Here is a 17,712-nt window from a genome sequence, read left to right as displayed (position 1 = left end):
TAGAACAACATCCTTGCTGCTGATTTCACAAATCAAAACTCTGCTGAAATGGATCTCACCAGATACTGGGAGATGTAACCAAAGCTTGATAAACCACAGTACTTGCAGCCCCTGAGCCAAGCTGCGCGGAGTTGTTTACTTTAGATTTATTCCTGAGATTAAACGTTCCGTTTAGTCAGTAACGGTTTGTTCTTCCAGTTGCAGCGAGCTCCAGGATGCGCTGGTTTTAAGCCGTTAGCAGCGGGACTGCAGCCTCCGGAGGCAGGGGAGGAAACCTGGCTGCTCCGCAGAAGGCAGACCCCAGTGCTGTGAGCGGAGACCGCGGACATCCCCGCCGCTGACCTCAGAACCTCTGTCGCGGACAGTCAGTCCCGTCTTTTATTGCAGGATTAAGATTCTGCGTTGTAGCGTCCGGAGCTCATTGATGAGAGGGGAATGTACGCGAGAAGCAGGATTGCTCTCGGCTGTCCTTTGGTGCTGGTACGGGTGCTGGGTGGCCGTGGGCAGCCAGCGAGGGACGTGGGCGCTCGGGCACCAGTTACGGCGCCGTAAATCAGGCGTCTAAACCGGTCTGAGAAATCATCTTTTTCATCCTGCCTGTTTTCAGTCGACTGCGTTGGACCAACACGCTGCGAAAGCGTCCGTTTCTCCGTCCGTGCTTTGGGGGGATGCGGATGACTGGAGCAGACGGACGCTTGGCCGGGGTCCCTGCCCCAGAGCTGCCTGCAGCCCCCCCAGCCTTCGCCAACGTCTCCCCTTTTAAATTTTTTTTTTTTCTGGGGGGTGTGTGTATGGTGTGCCCAAGCTTGCTCCGGGTATAGAGGAACGACGCGCAGTCGTCGGGTTTGCAAAGCAGCGGTGCCGAACGCTGATGGGTGCGACGCATCCGGCTGGCGGTAAACGAGGGATGAGCTGGGATGCTGCGGAGATCTCTCGGATCGAAATGTGGTGTTTGCAAAAAGAGAAATAATCACGGCTGCTCCTACTGAAGAAGAGGTGGGGAGTAATGTTTAAGAAGGTTTTTAAAAAAAAAAAAAAAACCAACCTAGGAGGAACGGGTAAGAAAGGCCAGAGTTGACAGCAGTGCCTCAAGCTTACCTGGACCGTGATTCCGATTCTTCGAAGGCTTTTTGAAGTTAGTTTTTGTGCAAAAGCTGGCTTATGGTATTTAATAACTTCTGCTTTTCATTTGGCAAAAGCGGGATTAATGGTTCTTCTAAATTAGAAAATACTTTAAAACCCCTGGCTCCAGCGTGAAGGGATTGTGCACAGGGAGGTTTTTCTTGATCTGGAATTGGAGAACAGTCGGGCGATGTTAGTGGGAGCTGGGGCCGCTTCCATGAGCCAGCGCTGCGGCCGTAAAGACAAAGCAAGAGGGAGGAAAGGGAGGAGATGGCGTTTCGAGAGAGAAATGAACGCAGCGACGTGAAGCGTTGACGTAAAAGGCTTTTGTGGAGAAGGCTGCCCGGGGAAGCCTGGATTTTAAGGCTGTGATTGGAATTCGAACTTAGGGACGGATCCTTAGCTGGGAAAATCAGTGCAATTGCAATTGGGCCGGGTCAATTAGTTTCACTGTAATGAAACAGCCGGTAAAAACACGTGTACAGCTGGTCCCTGCAGTTGAAATGAGTCTCGCTGTCCGTGCCGAGAGCGAAACGCTTCAACCAGCTGCCCTGTCCTTGTGTAACAGCTGGAAAATCCAGTTATGTCCAGCTTCGATTTTGAGCTCTAGAGAAAAATTCACTTACTCTTAGTTTTTAGATGAGACCCTAGTAATAAAAAAAAAAAAACCAAACCAAACCCCACAATGAATTAAAAAAAATAATCTCCATAATAAAGAAAACCTGATAGAGCGCAGCCTGGCCAGCAGATAAGGTGTCAGATTTTTGTCCCATCTCTACTGCTTTCTCCTCTAATCCAGTTCCACTTTTCTAATACCTGCTCACCTCCCCAACCTTCAAAAAGAAACTGGGCTTGAAAACCTGTGAGGCGTGCGCCCTTGGAACCCCAGCTCTGTCCCCGGCTGCGGAGGAGCTGGCTCCCTTGCCCCGAGCGCCAGAGCCGTGCTGTCGGTGCTTGCTGGAGCGTCCCGCGCTCTTCGACGTCTGGAGAGGATTTTTTCCATTTTTGGTGCCAAGTAAGGCCTTTATCTTGCAGAGCATCCGCATACGACATTCACAACGTCAGTGTTCAGCACCAAGGTCCCGTTCCCGGGAGCAGGAATGCCGTGATCTACACCTGACAGATGTTATAATGAACTCCTGCCTGATCGAACAAAGTTTCTTCAATCATTTCAATCACGTTATCTTTGGGATGCAGATGCGAGGTCTCCACAGAAGGAAGTTTGTCCGTGTTGCTTACTGGATCTTGCTGCAAAAAGGAAAAAAAAAAATACGATTTTAATTTCTTAAGTGAGCACGCGCATCGTGTCCGTGCAGTATTATATCTGCTGCTCTCCGGACAAGCCGTACGTACCGTGGGGGGCTTTGGGGCAAAGTCTTTCTCGCAGACGTGCGCTATGATGCCAGCAGCCAGAGCATCACCAAGGACATTGGTCATAGTTCGAAATCGGTCCCTAGGCGAGAGAGAGCCGTGAGGATACAGTCGGTGGCCACAGCCAACCTGCCCGGGGTCCTCTACGGTGTTGAAACATGGTCGACCTCCACCCCTAACGTCTCTACCTCTGTTTTGCTAATGGCAAGTTGAGACAAGCGCGGCGTTGCGGTGCTGTTCTCGCAAACAGAAAATGGCTTGCGCGACGTCTGAGCCTCGGCCGTGAAGGCGACGGGGCTTCTTTTGTCTCACCGTGCTTCTCTTTTCAGCGCCCAGACCCACGCGCGCTACTTCCCAGATTGAGGCATCGTCACGATTTTTGCTGGGTGTGGGGGTGAGCTGCCTCAGTGAAACTCCCGGAGGTGCCTCTCGGGGAGGGAATCTTGTTCATCCATCCGCAGCACCTCTCTCGTTTATCTAAGCGCCTCTCGCATCGGCAGAAAGTGCCAGCAGGTTGCGGCACGTGATGGCGCTGGGTACCCTGCGATGCTCAAAGGCTGAACTCGCGTCGTGTTCAGATTTTACAAGTTTCACCTGAAAAGTTAAACTCCCTTTTACGCGCGAGAAAGAGAAAAGCAGCCGGGATCCTGGGCGCTGTTTCCTCTCTGTCCGGGGGGGCTGTGAAGTACAACTCAGCAACCCCTCTGCCAGTTACGTAGAAGTCGGCATCTACTCTGTGTGTTTTTTCACCTAGCTAATTCGCTTCATTTTTCTCTTAAAATGGCACATTTCACAAGCTGCACGTGTTCGACTTGTGTTTGCCCGCGACAAACGTAATCAAGCATCAGGTTTTGCCTTCAGGTCAGTGCGGTCTTCATCCATCGAGACGAAGACGGTCTCGTGGGAAGATGGACTTCTCGGGGTTGGATGCGGTCCTTTGAAAATGTCGCCCTTACTTGTAGAAACTCCAGTGATGTTTTAGTTCTGGTGACACAGGTTTGAGAGGGAAGTTGCTTATTAAATGCAAGAGGGGTTTCGCTACATCTGTTCCAGAACTGTCTTAATTTTCTGCTATGATTTGCTGCGCAACCAACTCGTGCTTTACCTTGTTGCTGTTCTGATGTCACATCTATTTCTCTCTCCTTTCTATTTTTTCATCGTGAACATGCCCATATTTCAGAAGTAGAAACAGCAAACTGGGTGAGCACATATTGTAAATAATTACCGCTGGTTTGCAGTTTATTATTGGTTTCTCTGACTGATTTTTTTCTATTTATTTATTTATTTTCCCGGAGAGCATGCTTTTTTTCCTAAACAATTGCATGTTTCCACCCCTTGTGTCGGTCTCTCTTTGTCGTTAGCGTCTTTCTGGCTGATGTTAATTTCTCCCTGCATGAAACCAGATACCTTTCACCCTGCCTTACCAACCTCTTCCTCTTCCAGGGATAATATTCCACCAAAACAAATACCGTACCGTCCACCACTTTGCTTTGACTCTTGTGCCGTCCGCCCTCCTTTGTGCACAGAGGGGACAGCTTGGAGAAGACTCAGACTTGAGGTGTTTCTAGGGAACACGTTAAGCACGGCAGCCTTGCACGGTAATGCTTCGCGAAGACAAGATGATGCGCCTGCTTTCCTCCTTTTTTACCTCTCGCTACTGAGGAAAGTAGCGTCTTTCTGATCTCTTAAAAATATACGTGTATATATGTTTCAGAAAGGTAGATTTTCGTACTCATTTGAGACTTCCAACAGAGGCATGTTGTACAATCAGATAGGAATTTATATAAAAAATCAGGGCAAGCTGGTATTTCACACTGGGGACGTTACTTGAGGGTGGCTGTATACCATCACCACTTCTCCATCGTACAGTCCTTAACGAGGCGCTGGGCGGTGATGGGCACCTCGGAACGGAAACGCCTCAAGTCAAGCACTCCTTTGGGAGACTGTTTGCCTGTAGTTATCCTGGGCAATTTCAAGAACATAATTGGAAGATGGAGAACCTCACACTTGGCTCCTGGCCTTGTTCTGCGATCCCTTAATCTCTGTTTGCCTCCGCGAGAACCGCTTCAAGTACGTCACCGTCAATCGGGCAACGTAGCGTTGCGTCTGGGGAATACTTACAGAGCCCAGTCGATGGCGATGATGAGCGTGATGTCGTCGGTCGGCAGCCCAACAGAAGTCAGCACGATGACCATCGTAACGAGCCCGGACTGGGGGATCCCGGCAGCCCCTATGCTTGCTGCTGTCGCTGTTATGCTGCAAAGAGAAGGTGGCTGCGCCGTTACTGTGTTTTGTGGGTTTGTCGGGGGTTTTGTGGTTTTTTTTTTTTTTTTTTTTTTAAAAAAAAGGAAGCATGTTTGCATGGCAAAGTAAGTTATTCCTGTACGGAAGGAGTGGGTCGGATCTGGCTTCCTCCACCTTCCCGCTCCCTGACGCTGTCCCGAGGCCCTGCCTGTGCATGGTGCGGCCGAGGGCTTGCAGCCGGCACCCCGAGCTTCGTGCTTACACAACGCCCCTCTGCGTTCCAGCGTAGGCGGCCCTTGCATAAAATTGCTAAATATTTGCAGCTGTACTTACTTACTTTTATCTAGATAGGCGCTTGATTTCCCTCTTAGAAAGTGAGGATATTCCATTCCTGAAGGGGAGTAAACTGGACCTGCACAAACCCTTCTACGCTGAGATCGTCCGTCCGCGCTGCAGGTCTTGACCTGCTCTAGCCATGCTCTTGGCTCACAACCTGGCTTTTACCTACAGGCAAAGTCTTTGATTCTGCAGCAAATTCTGCGGGTGCGGAGCCGGAGCTTTCCCTGGCGCAGCGCAGGGGCCGGCACGCGCCGCACCCGTCCCTGCTCCGGCAAAGTTCGCTCTGTGCCGTAGCAAGATCTCTGCCGAACGGGAAAAGTCCGAGACCGCGAATAGAGAGAAATAATTCGGCCGCTGCAAAGAAATGTTTACCTTATCGTTATAATTTGTCCCAAATCCAAGTCATATTCGTTGACCTGGGCAATAAAGATAGCAGCGACCGCTTCGTACAGTGCCGTGCCATCCATGTTGATGGTGGCGCCGACGGGGAGGACGAATCGTGCCACGCGTCTGTCTATTCCGTTGTTTTCCAGGAGACACTTCAGGGTGATGGGCAAGGTTGCTGAGCTGCAGAACAAGAAATGATCGGTAGTTCTCTCTATTGTTTGCGTTTAGCTTTATAAATAGGAACCAGAATAACGGTATAGAAATACAAGTCCTCCTGAGGGTAAAGGCAGCAGCAATATTTATATTATATTATATTATATTATATTATATTATATTATATTTATTATATATAGCAAATTGCTATAGCAGTGAAAAGTTTCTTCAGCTTGCACTACTGGGGGAATCCACGTAATTAGCCAAGTAGTCAATTAGCCGCTGCCTGCAAGATAAAACGTCAGAAAGTCATTTCAGTGGCCGAAGGCACCGCTCTCTACGAACAGCTCCGTGTGATGGTTACGGCTTTGTTGTACGTCCCCGGTGCCCACGTTAATCCTGCCGCACCTCAGACGCTGGTGCGGGGCAGCATCCGCCGGCGCTGGCCGTGCCGGGGCTGGGGGGGGGCAGCCAGACCCCGTGTCCCTCGTTCGTCCCCTCCGTGCCGCGCGCACCAGGAGCAGCTGCCTCGGCTCCTGCACCCCCCTGACCTTTCTCTCTTGCTTCCATCTAGCACGAGGACGCGAGCCGTCACGCGGGAGTCGGGAATAAGGACGCGGAGGAAGGAGACCGAGTGGGAGAGAGGAAACGCACGCGGAAAAGAAGCCGATGGGAGTGCGAGGGACTCGCGGAGGCACAGACGGCTTTTTGTGAAAGGAGTTGGCCGCAGCGCGTGGCGCGATGGCCACCAGCCCCGGGCACGGACCGCAGGGCCGGGACGAGGAGCAGAGCGCCCGCGCCGTCCCCTGCGTGAGAGCTCCGCAGCTGGCTTAGCTGGTGGTGGAGCAGGGCGAGGAGGAAGCCCGATGGAGACGGAGCTGGAGACCCGAGCGCAGGAGGAGCTCTGAGAGGTCAGGGCGGCAGAAGAGACCTGCAGCGGTGGGTGCTGGGGCAGGGGGGCGCAGTCCTGGATGATTTTATTGGGATTATGGGAAGAAGCGACATTAGGGAGGCCAGAAAAACCCTTTTGCCTAGTGGAATGTTTTCTAAGAAAATGTTTTAATTTGCGTGTGTTCCAGAAAAGAAGGCAGTTTCTAATGTAAAGTTCCTTCGTTGTTATAAAGAATGTTTTTCAATGAATATAGAATAGATAAAAATAATTTAAAATTATAAAATCTTACCTAAGTAGGCAACGCTTTTCTGTGGAGGAGCTTGGGGGACACAGGAGTTGATTTAAGCTTTTCAGTAAACCGTTCAGTAGAGCTTTTGATGTTTTCAACGAAAACCCAGGATCGTAACCCCACGCTGTTTCATAAAGCACCTACGACAGCCCTGTTTTGAATTCTTCAGAAGAAAACCGACTGCAGCAATTGAAAGCGGCAGACGCGTGCCCAAACATCGCTGCTTTGCTCTGGGAAAACCCCAGGAGAGGGCGAGCAGCAGAGCAACGCGAGCTGGCCGGGTCCGAGGACGCAGCGAGGCTGTCCCCGCTGAGGACCGGGGCAGCGCCAACATCCCGCTAACTGCTAAAACTGGAAGCGCTCGCTTGCAAACAGTGCCGGAGCATAATTTTTCTTTGAATTATACCCCCTTCTCCCACAGCTCGCCTGGCTGAACGCGCAGCCGCGTCTCCCTCAACTAAACCGGATGGCTCCTCAGGCGCGTCGGCGTATTTCGGCCACGTTTGCGTACCTGGATGATGTAGCTAAGGCGATCAGCAAGGCTTGCAGTATCCCCTGAATGAAAGCGAAAGGATTTTTCTTGGTGATGAGCACGAAAAGCAGAGGTAGGAGAACAAGTCCGTGGATGACTAGCCCTGACACCACTGTAATGGCGTACAGTCCCAGCTTCTGTCCGATCACCGATGGATCTTCCATCTCCAGGATCTTTCCAGCAATGAGAAATACAATGCCAAAGGGGAAGTACCTTGCAAAGAATAAGCGTAAGAAAATATTTATGAGTGTGCAGCAATCACTGAAGCACCGCACGACAGTCATTACGGTATTTGGTACCGTGCGGTACAGCCAGACAAAAATAAATGCAAACAATAGATCCATGTGAGTATCTGTATGACCGGCATTACCATTAGCTAGCAGGTGAGAAAATAACCGAACCAATCAAAAACAGATTTACCAAACTGCCATCGAGACGATTTTCATAACTGCTTCGTTCAGACACTGGCACACGTTAACCAGCGGAGTTCCTCGCTCGCCCATTTTTCCCAGGAGAAGTCCTGCAACCAAAAACATCGCTTTATGTCACACAACAGTGCCCGGGAGCAGCTTGTGTCATGCCAAGTGTCCGGAGGCTCTGCTGGTCACAGAATGGGTTTTACTGGGCAAACTCACAGCGGGTCAGACCCGAAACAGATTTCCACACACTCTTACGGGCCACAGTGATTCTCTGCTCTAAGCAAATACAAGCATCTGGTCTGTTCTCAAAAAACCCCCCAAAACCCCACCAAACCCAGGATTTGGACTATTCCTTGCACAGATAACTGATAAACTCTTCAGTGCTGCTCAACACTGGAAGAATCACTTCTAGAGGTGGACGTGCTGTCTCATTATTTGGTAATACAAGAATAATTTAGCTCCGGAAACAAAACTTCAGGGTTTTTTAAAGGACAAAGCTCAGCGGGGTTATATACAGCTAAGGATGTGATGATGTGCTGCGTCCCTGCCCTTGCTCTGGAGCGAAAAGAGCCGCGCGCCGCGTCTTGCCGCTTGGATGGGTTTCAGAAATGCTCGGATTTGCCGGATCCCGCGTGGACCCCCCTCGTGGGACGGGGTGTGCTGGCTGCCAACCGGCTGTTATTTCACGCAGATGGCTTTGTCGGTGCCTCACAGACCGTACCGTGGTGGTGACAACATGTGCGACCGTACAGCAATAGAGGAAGGATCTGAGTTGCTTAGATACAGGCATTAAGTTTTCTGTATTAATTCTGGATTTTCTTTTGATGCTGTTGCATTAACCTAATTCCAGTGTAATTTTCTGTTTTAGGAATACTAGAACAGAAATGTAGGAACGGTTAGAGGGGTTATGGTGCTTTCTGGTCTGCCAGCACAAAACTGGCCGGTGCTAAGTCCCGTTGCTTTGACTGGCGAGGAGGTTTCCCAGGTACCACTGGGCAAAAGAAAAATGAGCCTGAGTATTTGCCCACCTGGTTTCCAGCCCAGTGCGTGCACTTTCTGTGTTGGTCCCATTAGCTAAATTACTTCTGAAGCACTGTGCAAGTGTCTGCTTTAGCTTGGGGAAGAAGAATATAGTCAGGATCTCGTCTTGTCCCTCTCATCCCTCTTTGTTCTTCAGGGCTGAGGACTCCTAGAGACCCTTGGCAGGTGGTCGGATCTCTTGGCTTGCTCAGAAGAGAGGTGAGATAGGGTCATCTTTGCCAGGACTTTCAGAAATGAGACAAGGTTTGGCATATTTACGTCTCAACTCTGGATAGTCATCCGGTATTTGGTGGCCATAACAGCTGGTTTGAAAGAAACCCATTTCTCTTCAGGTCCTACAGACAGCTGATTTGGAAAAGATCCCCCTAGAAAATGGACAGCTTGCTTCAGGTAACTTCACATCTCTGCCCTTGTCTGGATTTCAAAAGCAGCAGATAGGACTGGAGATGCTCCGTGTCAGTGAAGAGACCACTGGAGCTGTGGTAGCTGTGTGGGGTTACCACCCACAGCAAAGACGCTCTGGGCAGCCGGTGGATACTACGTGGACACCTTGGTTTTGTTCCCACAAACTGTCTAATTTTGGTATTGGGCACAAATACCCTTTGCCAACATCTCCACCAGCTTCCACCTGGCCTCCCCGCCTTGCTGCAAGGAGGAGCTGATCCCCGTTTCCCACGGCGCAGAGCTGTGTCTCCTGGCTTTCCCTCTCCCTTTCCTGTTTTCTGCCAGGCAAACCCCGTTAATTCAACCTCTCCTCGCAGGTAAAGCTTCTCGTGGATGTACGAACGCCCTTTTCCAAGCTGCCCGTCACCGGTGCTGGTCTGTGGCCTCGTGGAGCTCTAATCCAGCCCGTGCAAAACCTGGGGAGCGCAGCTGGGTGGCCGGGGCTGGCGAGGGTTGATCTCCCACTGCGTCCTGACCCGGCGCTGATCCGATCCTCACTCCCACGGCAGGGTAGGGGGGTGGTAATCTCGGGAGAGAAAAGCGGCTTCTCCTCGCTCGTTTGGCTGGGCTAGAGGAGGGCACGTGTCCTGCGAGCAGGAGCTCGGCACGTTTCCCTGAGCGTCCGCGGTCCGCAGGTGGGGTTGGTCCCGGGACAGGAGTCTGCTGTAGACTTGTGTTTTGTCTGTAAGGATCTTCACATGGGTCTGTCTCTGCCTGGTCTCACCTCTCCAGGCACGCACTGTAACGTAGCCTTTCCAACTGGCCGCTGTCCCCCGGCTCTGACGGTCCGGTGTGCTCCAGTGCCGTGCCGGCCACACCGCCTCCACCCCTCAAATCCTCTAATTGGCTTTTTGGTTCCTTATACACTAAATTCAAGCTCCTTGCCCTCACCTCTTAATCTGCACGTAATCCTGCCCCTGTGCTCATCTCATCACCTCCTGCTCTTCCCTCCCGATTCGTCCCTTCCTCCCTCAGCCTTGCACCCAGTGTCCTTCTATCTTAGGCTCTGAGTCAGCTCCAAGTTCCTCCTTCCCGTGACTTTCTCCCCTTTAAACCTTCTTCCTCCCCATCCCTTGCCCGTTCTCTTCATCCAACCTCTGCTCCTTCTTCCTTCCTGAAATTGCTGCCGAGCGCCTTGTCCACACGGGATTGCAAGCTGTGCAATGCAGGATGCTTTCTTACCATCTTCAGAAAGCCCTGTTATAAATTTCCATACATTTGTGACGGGCACTAAGCCCGACCCAGCTTTCACCTGCCGCCTGCTCAGGGAGTTTGAACGTTGCCCATGTGAAGGGCTCGGACCGTTTGTAGTGAGCTGTGTCCCAGGTCACCTTTGCAAGAGTTACAGCTCACTTCAGCAGACTTCATAAAAAGAACCCTCCAGCTGATGGGACGACTTGAAAACCCTCAGGACCCGTGCTTGGGCTGTGGAGGCTCACAGGGAAAACCTAGGGAGAAAAGCCTTCTCAGTGCCTAGGACCTTTTCTGAGCTCCGTTATGGATGGTACCGATGAAGGTGTTGGTACAAGCTCCGTGCTGTGCCCGGTTCCCCAGGGACTTGAGCAGTTAGAGCTAAAATAACCTCATCCCTCTGGGCGTCCCTACCTCAATGTACAGCGTGGTGGCCGCAGCAGTTACCACCCTGGGTTGTGACCGCCGCTGAACAGCCCTGCGTCGGAGCGTGGTGTGGAGCCCCGTTCCCTATTGAGCAGGTACCTATCGTTGCTGAGAAGATGACGATTCCCAAGACGTTCATCTCGTTGCTGGTCCCGGGCAGGGTCCTGTAGGTCATCTCAGGTGACGGTGTCAGCTCAAGGAACACAGGCCGATGAATTTCAGGGTTTTCATCGTCGGGTGCAAAGTAAATAAAACTGAGAGATTTCCCTGGGATCTTTGGAAAGCCGGGAGATTTCACCACCGGGACAAGAACGGTTCGATACTGGAACGAAAGCAAAGCAGTGAGGTTAGTGTCCTGTTGGCAATGGTATCCATCCTGCTCTCAACGCAGAGGCAAAGCCATCACTGGGCCAGGTGGTCCTGGAGGTTCAAAGTTTGTTTTTCAGCAGTAAAAGGCTGGTGGGAAGAAGAGAAGCAAGAAGCAGGCAAGGGGAACTGTGGTTGTTCCCTGCAGAGCTCGGCACAGCCGTCCTCGAGCAGGGCTGCGGACACACGGCGCTTGCAGGATCCTGGCGCAGCACTGGGCGAGCGTTGTGGTCCCCGTGGAGAGGCTCCTTCACCCCCCATCCCTCTCCTTCTGGGGGCTTTACAGATGCTTTCCCAACGCTCGTTTTCCCTTCTCCCCTCCACCCTACCTGGCCCCTCCTCAGCCTCTCCCCTTCGTCCACCCCAACCTTTCCTTCAAGCTTTCCTCCCCCACGCCTGCTGCCTGCCCACCCCTCCGCCCCTGCTCCCCGATCCCCAGGGTCTGAGAAGCCGCTGCACAAGAGCGGGGGGTCCGAGGGAAGAGACACGCTGCTGTTGTCCAGGAGCCCCCCCCCCCCAGGCGGAGGGCAGCAGGGACGTCCCTGCGAGTCCGTGCCCCCCCCCAGCAGCACCCTCCCGCCTTCAGGTGCCCACCCTGGGGCGAGCAGAAAGCAGCCGGGGAGCAGGCAGGGCGGGGAGGGGGGCAGAGGGAAGGGAAGGGAAGGGGCTCATGTCCAGGCTGTGGGTGGGGAAGAGCCCCCAGGCAGGGAGGAGAGCAGCCCTGTCCAGAGCTGAGCGCCATCCCGGCTGCCCGTGGCGGTGGGGCCGGGTGAACTCACCTGCTGGAATGAAGCTTCGATGAGATTAGAAGGAAACATGTTTCTGTAAGAGAGCAATGGCGCAGGGGTTAAAGCGTGTCGTGAGAACACGGGGAAGAACCTGGGAAGCAGCTCTGGCGGGCACGGGGGCCGAGAGAGGGACCCTTACAGCCCCCACCGGCTTGATGTCCTCTGTGCAAGCCGAGGGTGAAGACGGGCTGGAAGGCGAACGAAGAGCAGGACCGTGAACCGTGCGTAACCCGGACCCATGGAAAGCCAGAGGCAGGGACAGACCTCTGCCACCTCCAGCCCCCTGCTCAGAGCAGGACCACCCGCAAAGCTGGAGTGGGATGCTCAAAGCCTCGTCCAGTTGATCCAACGCCTCCGGATAACGGAGATTCTCCCCCAGCCCCGGGGTCTGTGCTGCACCCTGCTCCCCAGTTAACCCTTGCCCTCCGCTTTAACCCAGCCCTGGGCCAGCTCCTGCTCATTTTTACCTTGCAAAGCCCGAGGAGCTGCAGGGCTTGGCGTGTCGCGGCTGGGGCTGCAGAGGGAGAACTGCTCAGCTTCGCAGGGAATTTAAATCTTCCTGCTCTCCCCTGCCGCACCCCTCTTTGCTGGTGGCTCTGGGAGGAGAGCGATGGGGGTGACCGAGTGGCCAGAGGGACACGCGTGGGGAGAAACAAACCCCACGTCACTGGGCTCTGAGGTACCGGTGCCTCGTCAGCGTGGCCAATGGTTCTCCCGTTTCCCTTAACATCTCAGTATCTCCCAGGAACTCGGTGCCTTGTGGGAATATCTTGTCTGTGAAACGCCATCATAAACTTGGCTCCTCCTGAAATCCCGTGACCTACCTGATTAAATCCAGTAACGCATCGGCGGAGCTGAGCACTACTTTCCCCACTGAGTAGTTGTCCTTCTGGGCAGCTGCGCCAGGGTGGATGCTGACCACGAGGATGATGCCGACGGTCACTGCCATGAAGGTTGTCCAAAGGTAGTAGGTGATGGTGATCACCCCCATCTTCCCGCAGGCCTTAGAGTCCATGGTGGCCAGCCCGGACATGAGGCTGCAGCAGAAAAGATTGGGGTCAGTGTCCGCTCCCAAAACTGCACAAGATGCATCTGATGGGCAAAATCTCCAAGGTGGGAGAAGTTTCCATAGATGTTTTTTTAATCAGTGCTTAAAGGGCATCACCGAGCTCTCGCACATTCATGTGCCTGTGCCTGCAGGATCTCATTTCCACGACAGGCTTGTGGCAACCCAGGCTGAGCTGCGAAGGGCAGGAGACACCTCTCTGGGTCCCTTTTCAAGGTCTGGCCATATTTTGTGCTTTCTATAAGGGATAAGAAGTAAATATTAGTGTATTTTGATGGTGAATAACTAACGCTGCTTTTTTTGTGTGTGATAATGTTCTCTTAAATCTCTGACGCCCTGTGCTGCTGCTGCATGTCGCTGTCAACAGTGAAGAAGGGTATTAGCAAGGTTCATAAAATCCTGGTGGGGACGGACCCCGCTCCCCCAAGGAGAGAGCTGCTGGTTCAGACCTCACGTACACATAAGCTTTCCTAAGAAGTAGTCCCTAAGCTACTTTTAAACAAAACTGGACTAAAAATAGAGACGATATTACAGGCTGCACCGGCAGGGAGAGCTGGCTGGTGGTGGTGCCGGCACTGGGGGCAAACGGGAGAGTTTGGGGGCTGCAGCGTGCCCCCATGGGCGTGCAGACCCACACCGAGCTCCTGGCCGCCGTTTTTCACTGGCAGCGCTCGGCAGTGGCCTGACGAGCCCCGGGGCAGGATGTGATGGAGACGGAGGCTGCGGGGGTGAGTGCCGCCCTTGGGGTCACACGGGGAGGGGTGGTTGAGGTGGTGGCCAGCCCATAGATTCCCTCCAGCAGCCACGTGTCCAGGAGGAGAGAGAGACCCTGGGAAGTTCGAGAGGCCACAAAAGCAACGCGGAGGTGGGTGACGCTTTCCAACATGAGGCCTGGGGAGCTCCAGAGCTGAGCCCCAACCTGGACAAATCCATCCCCGGAGTGCACCTGGTCCCCTCTGAGTTGATGCATAGAGGGAAGACGCCACTTCACCATCATTCAATAATTAAATAACAGAAAAGCCTGGTTCAATTCGACACGCAAGAAAAATCCTGGGACCCCCTGTGCAGACCCCACACCCGCAGGCAGGAGAGCGGTGGGCTGAGAGCGAAGGAAAACCCAGGCAGCGCACCAGGGAAGGGGGCGCGAAGTACTGGAGGGGGAAAGCAAGCAGCTCTACGGGGGCTGATACCAAAAAGGCCAAGTGTGACCAGGGTAGAGACCACCCTGCTCCCAAAACCAAACCAAAGGCAAGTGGGACAGCAAGCAAACTCTGAAAAAGCAATAGAGAAGGGACACGTCCTCAAGGGAACAAAGAGCTAATTAGGTATTTCTAATGAGCATGTGCCAGCAAGTGTCTAAAATAGGTAAATCCATGCAAGCTTTTCAAGACCTTGCTTAGACGTGAGTGTGACTCTGTCAGCTCTGTTTCTTATTTCTACATCTGGCCAGGCTGATAAATGTGGTATTTGCCAACGTAGACACAACACTGAGGGATGCTTGTGGTTTCTACCTGAACTTTCTCAGAACCCTCTAAAGAAGGAAATCTGCTTGGAGTTTGAACAGCTGCCCATCATCAGCCACCCACAGATGGTCCCAGCATTCTCAGACGGTCGGGACCAAAAAGAAGGGAAACACCCCAGCCAGTGCTGGGGTCTGACCTGGGTGCAGGTGTCTACCAAATCCGGGTGAGGCTTTGTCCCAGACTTTTGCTGGGAAATCATGGGGTTGGATGGACACCAAGCCAGGGGATGCTGCTTGGTTGCTGGCTGCTTGGGGATGGGGTTATTCTCTCCCCAGGCAGTTTTGGGGTGATCTCTTCAATGGGGGATCATGGGGTGATCTCAACGCGATGGAGACATGGTACTTCAGAAGCAGAAGCTGATGTCTTACCTGGAGGTGATCAAGGGCAGGATCAGCATCTTCAGCATCCTCATGAGGAGCTCTCCAGGAAAGGAAAAATACTGCTTCTCCTGCGCATAGAGCAGAGCCGCTGTGTCAGGTGAGAGCTGAGAAGTGGACGCTGATCACGGGTTAAGGGCTCAAACCGCATAAATTTGCCTTTTTCCCAACCAGACCCAGCTCTGAGCTTGGTTCCGAGGCGGCAGCTGTTCCTCGCGGGACTCAGAGACGCTGCTTCTCTGGCTGTCCCTTACCAGGAGCTGGGGCAGGGATTGGAAATACTGGCCGTGTGGGAAACTCGTCTGAGAACCGGAGAGGGGCGTATGGGGCTGGTCCCCTCTAAAAACATCTTTGGATCCATCACCCTCCAGGGAATGGTCCCCAGAGCCCCACCGCTGGCTCCTCCCGAACGCCGTTGCACTTGTTATTGGGGAGCAGAGGCTCATCTGCAAGCGCCCCGAAGCTGTCGGGTGCAGCCTGGTGCCGGCAGCAAAAACACCTCGAGGGTGCAAATGGCAAAGCCGAGCTCAGGGAGAGCCGGAGTGTCCAGCCCATCTGTGGTGCAGCCTCACGGTGCACCGAGGGAGGTTTCCACCCCGTGGCATCCATCCACCTCTACGCTCCTCACATGGGCATGGGGAAGGGCTGCCTGGAGAGAGACCCCCCCCAAAGCCTGGATCCCACAGGAGGAGTGGCCACCTGGCCAGCATCCCTCCATCCACCATCCCTCGATCCATCTCTCCATCCACCAACCTTCCGGCTGCTGAGTTCCCTACATGCCTCCATCCATCCCTCACTCACCAATCCATCCACTCCCCTCCCCTCCCTCCCTGCCTGCCCCCCAGTCCTTCACTGTGCCACCGTAGAGGTGTCAGGGACGGATCTGAGATAGCCCCAACCAAGCAGGTGCTTTTGGCTACTCCAAGGTAACCAATGCCACCAGCCTTTGCGGGATGCCAAGGCAAACCATTGAAATAAATGCTCCACGCTGCTGTCCCTGTGCTAACCCACCCGTGTGGCCTAAACTTGGCCCGTTTCCCCGGGGAGCTCATGTTGAGCAGAGCTGCGATGGGTCCAGCCAGGTGCAAGGAGTAACAGCAGGTCTGAGCAGCGTCTCTTGTGTCAGTGGGTTTCTCAGCTTCGTGACACTTTCCCAGCGTGGGGAGGAAAACGGGGACCGGCCGCTTCTCCAGCCCCTCATCTGCAGCACGGATTTTGGGACAAAAGTCTCTGACGGGGAGAAGTGGCTGCAAGGGACCATGTGCAGGGCTGTGGCAACAGGGCAGGATGGGACTGGGGCAGAGGACGGATGAACTCGGTGCATGGCAGGACAAGGGCAGGAGTCCCCAGGGTTCTACCAGCCCCAAGCCTGGTGCGGGCGGCTGCCAGGCTCTCATGGGCGCATGCACGGCGGGGGGGGGGTGTGTGTGTGAAAGGAGATTACACCCGGCTTCAATTAAGTAAAAAGATCATCTCCGCTGTGGGTGGTGATGCCGAAGGGCGTAATTGAAGTGACAAGACTTTGCTAAATCCTAGCGGGTGACACGGGGATGTTCCAGCGCCAGCTGAGTTCTCCCCGAAGCAGCATCCTCCCTCCCGGACTCCGCCAGCGCGGCCGAAGATCAGGGCTGAGCTGCAGCGTGGCTTTTAGCGCGGTGACGTTTAACAGCACAATGCTCCTAGAAAGCACTGAGTGAAAGCACTTTCAGGTGCATTTTTTTTTTTTTTTTCCTCCAATGCGTTTGACTCCGAGGGTCCTCAGAGGAAGGTGACCCCCTGGAAGCCCCCCGGGCGCTCTGCCAGCCCCGTATTGATTTGCTGAGCCTTCTCCAGAGAATGGAAACGTGCTTTGGTGGAGCATCTGCGCAGCTGTGGCGAGTAACAGGAGGAGCTGATCCCTCGGACCCCAGCGCTGCTGTTTGTGTTGGGGGGAGCCTGTTAGCCAGCAGCCAGGCATCCATCCCCCCCCCCTTTCCCATCCCCATCCCACCTGGAGGCTCCTGCAGCTCCGTGGAGTCATCCCAGAGCCCCCCAGTCGTCCCAGTGGAGGGAGGCAGGATTTGTCCTGCAGCTTTGGCAGCTTTTTGGTCAAATAAAAAAAAAAAAGAAAAGCCACGGGGAGAAACCTGCCCTGAGAGGTGGTTTTCCTGGGCAGGAGCCTTTGCTTTTGGGGCTGCGCCCATCTGGGGCCCTTGATGGCGATGTCTTGCTGGCACCAGGGCTGGTTGCCCCGACTGCCCCGCTCCGTCCCCCTCGCTCCCGTCCCCGTCCCAGCCAGGCTTACCAGCTCCGTCAGCTCCAGCGCCCGCAGCAGGAACCCCAGGAGGCACCCGGTGGCAACCGACAGCATCGACAGGGTCAGGAGGCCATTTTTACACCAGAAAGCTTGTACCCACTTCCAGACACGCAGGAAGGTCGTGGACAGCGAGTTCAGCAGAGCTCTCCTGACCCGCTCCCACATGGTCGTCCTCAGCCGCCCAGGCGGTGCCCGTCGGAGCAGCTCCCGGCCCCACTCATTGCCCTGGGCACCGCTGCGCCGACGGACCCCTGCCTTTTGCCGGGAGCCGAGCACACCCGCAGCTAATCCCCAGGACCAAAAGCTTCAGGGCTATTTGAGAGCCGTTCCCATAATGGAAAGTGACGTCTTCAACTGGTTAATCTGGGCTTGGCATCCAGCCTTGCCGGTGCCGGACCCTCCCAGGTTCACCCTCCACCCTCTGGGATCGGGGCCGCGTGCCACAA

The 17,712-nt window shown here is 54.0% G+C and overlaps 1 protein-coding gene across 2 annotated transcripts; it reads right to left on the bottom strand.

The window, feature by feature from the left end:
* Window positions 1-2,232: 2,232 nt before the first annotated feature.
* LOC129197227 (excitatory amino acid transporter 5-like) lies at window positions 2,233-17,431 on the bottom strand. Of its 2 annotated transcripts, none has more exons than XM_054805440.1 (11): window positions 17,255-17,431; window positions 14,962-15,041; window positions 12,829-13,041; window positions 11,996-12,038; window positions 10,950-11,172; window positions 7,750-7,849; window positions 7,309-7,542; window positions 5,449-5,643; window positions 4,615-4,749; window positions 2,463-2,575; window positions 2,233-2,366 (listed from the first exon to the last, which is right to left on the bottom strand). In XM_054805440.1, exons 1-11 carry the CDS (start codon window positions 17,429-17,431, stop codon window positions 2,233-2,235), a joined length of 1,647 nt encoding a protein of 548 aa, XP_054661415.1. The 2 variants fall into 2 exon arrangements, with proteins under 2 accessions (XP_054661415.1, XP_054661414.1); XM_054805439.1 differs by having other exon boundaries at window positions 2,233-2,370; window positions 2,476-2,575.
* Window positions 17,432-17,712: the final 281 nt, after the last annotated feature.

Source organism: Grus americana, chromosome 28, assembly GCF_028858705.1.
Source record: "Grus americana isolate bGruAme1 chromosome 28, bGruAme1.mat, whole genome shotgun sequence".
NCBI classification, from domain to species: domain Eukaryota; kingdom Metazoa; phylum Chordata; class Aves; order Gruiformes; family Gruidae; genus Grus; species Grus americana.
The sequence above is the reverse complement of the archived record's forward strand: the minus strand, read 5'-3'. Positions and strand labels throughout refer to the sequence as shown.

Bases quoted from the DNA above. Each gene is read 5' to 3' on its own strand.
- LOC129197227 (XM_054805440.1), bottom strand. From the start codon at position 17,431: ATGTGGGAGCGGGTCAGGAGAGCTCTGCTGAACTCGCTGTCCACGACC. The intron at 7,850-10,949 runs GTACCTGCTCAA...TTTTGGTTGCAG, and splicing joins CATCTTCTCAGCAACGATAG to GACTTCTCCTGGGAAAAATG. The intron at 7,543-7,749 runs GTAAATCTGTTT...ATTCTTTGCAAG, and splicing joins ATCGTCTCGATGGCAGTTTG to GTACTTCCCCTTTGGCATTG.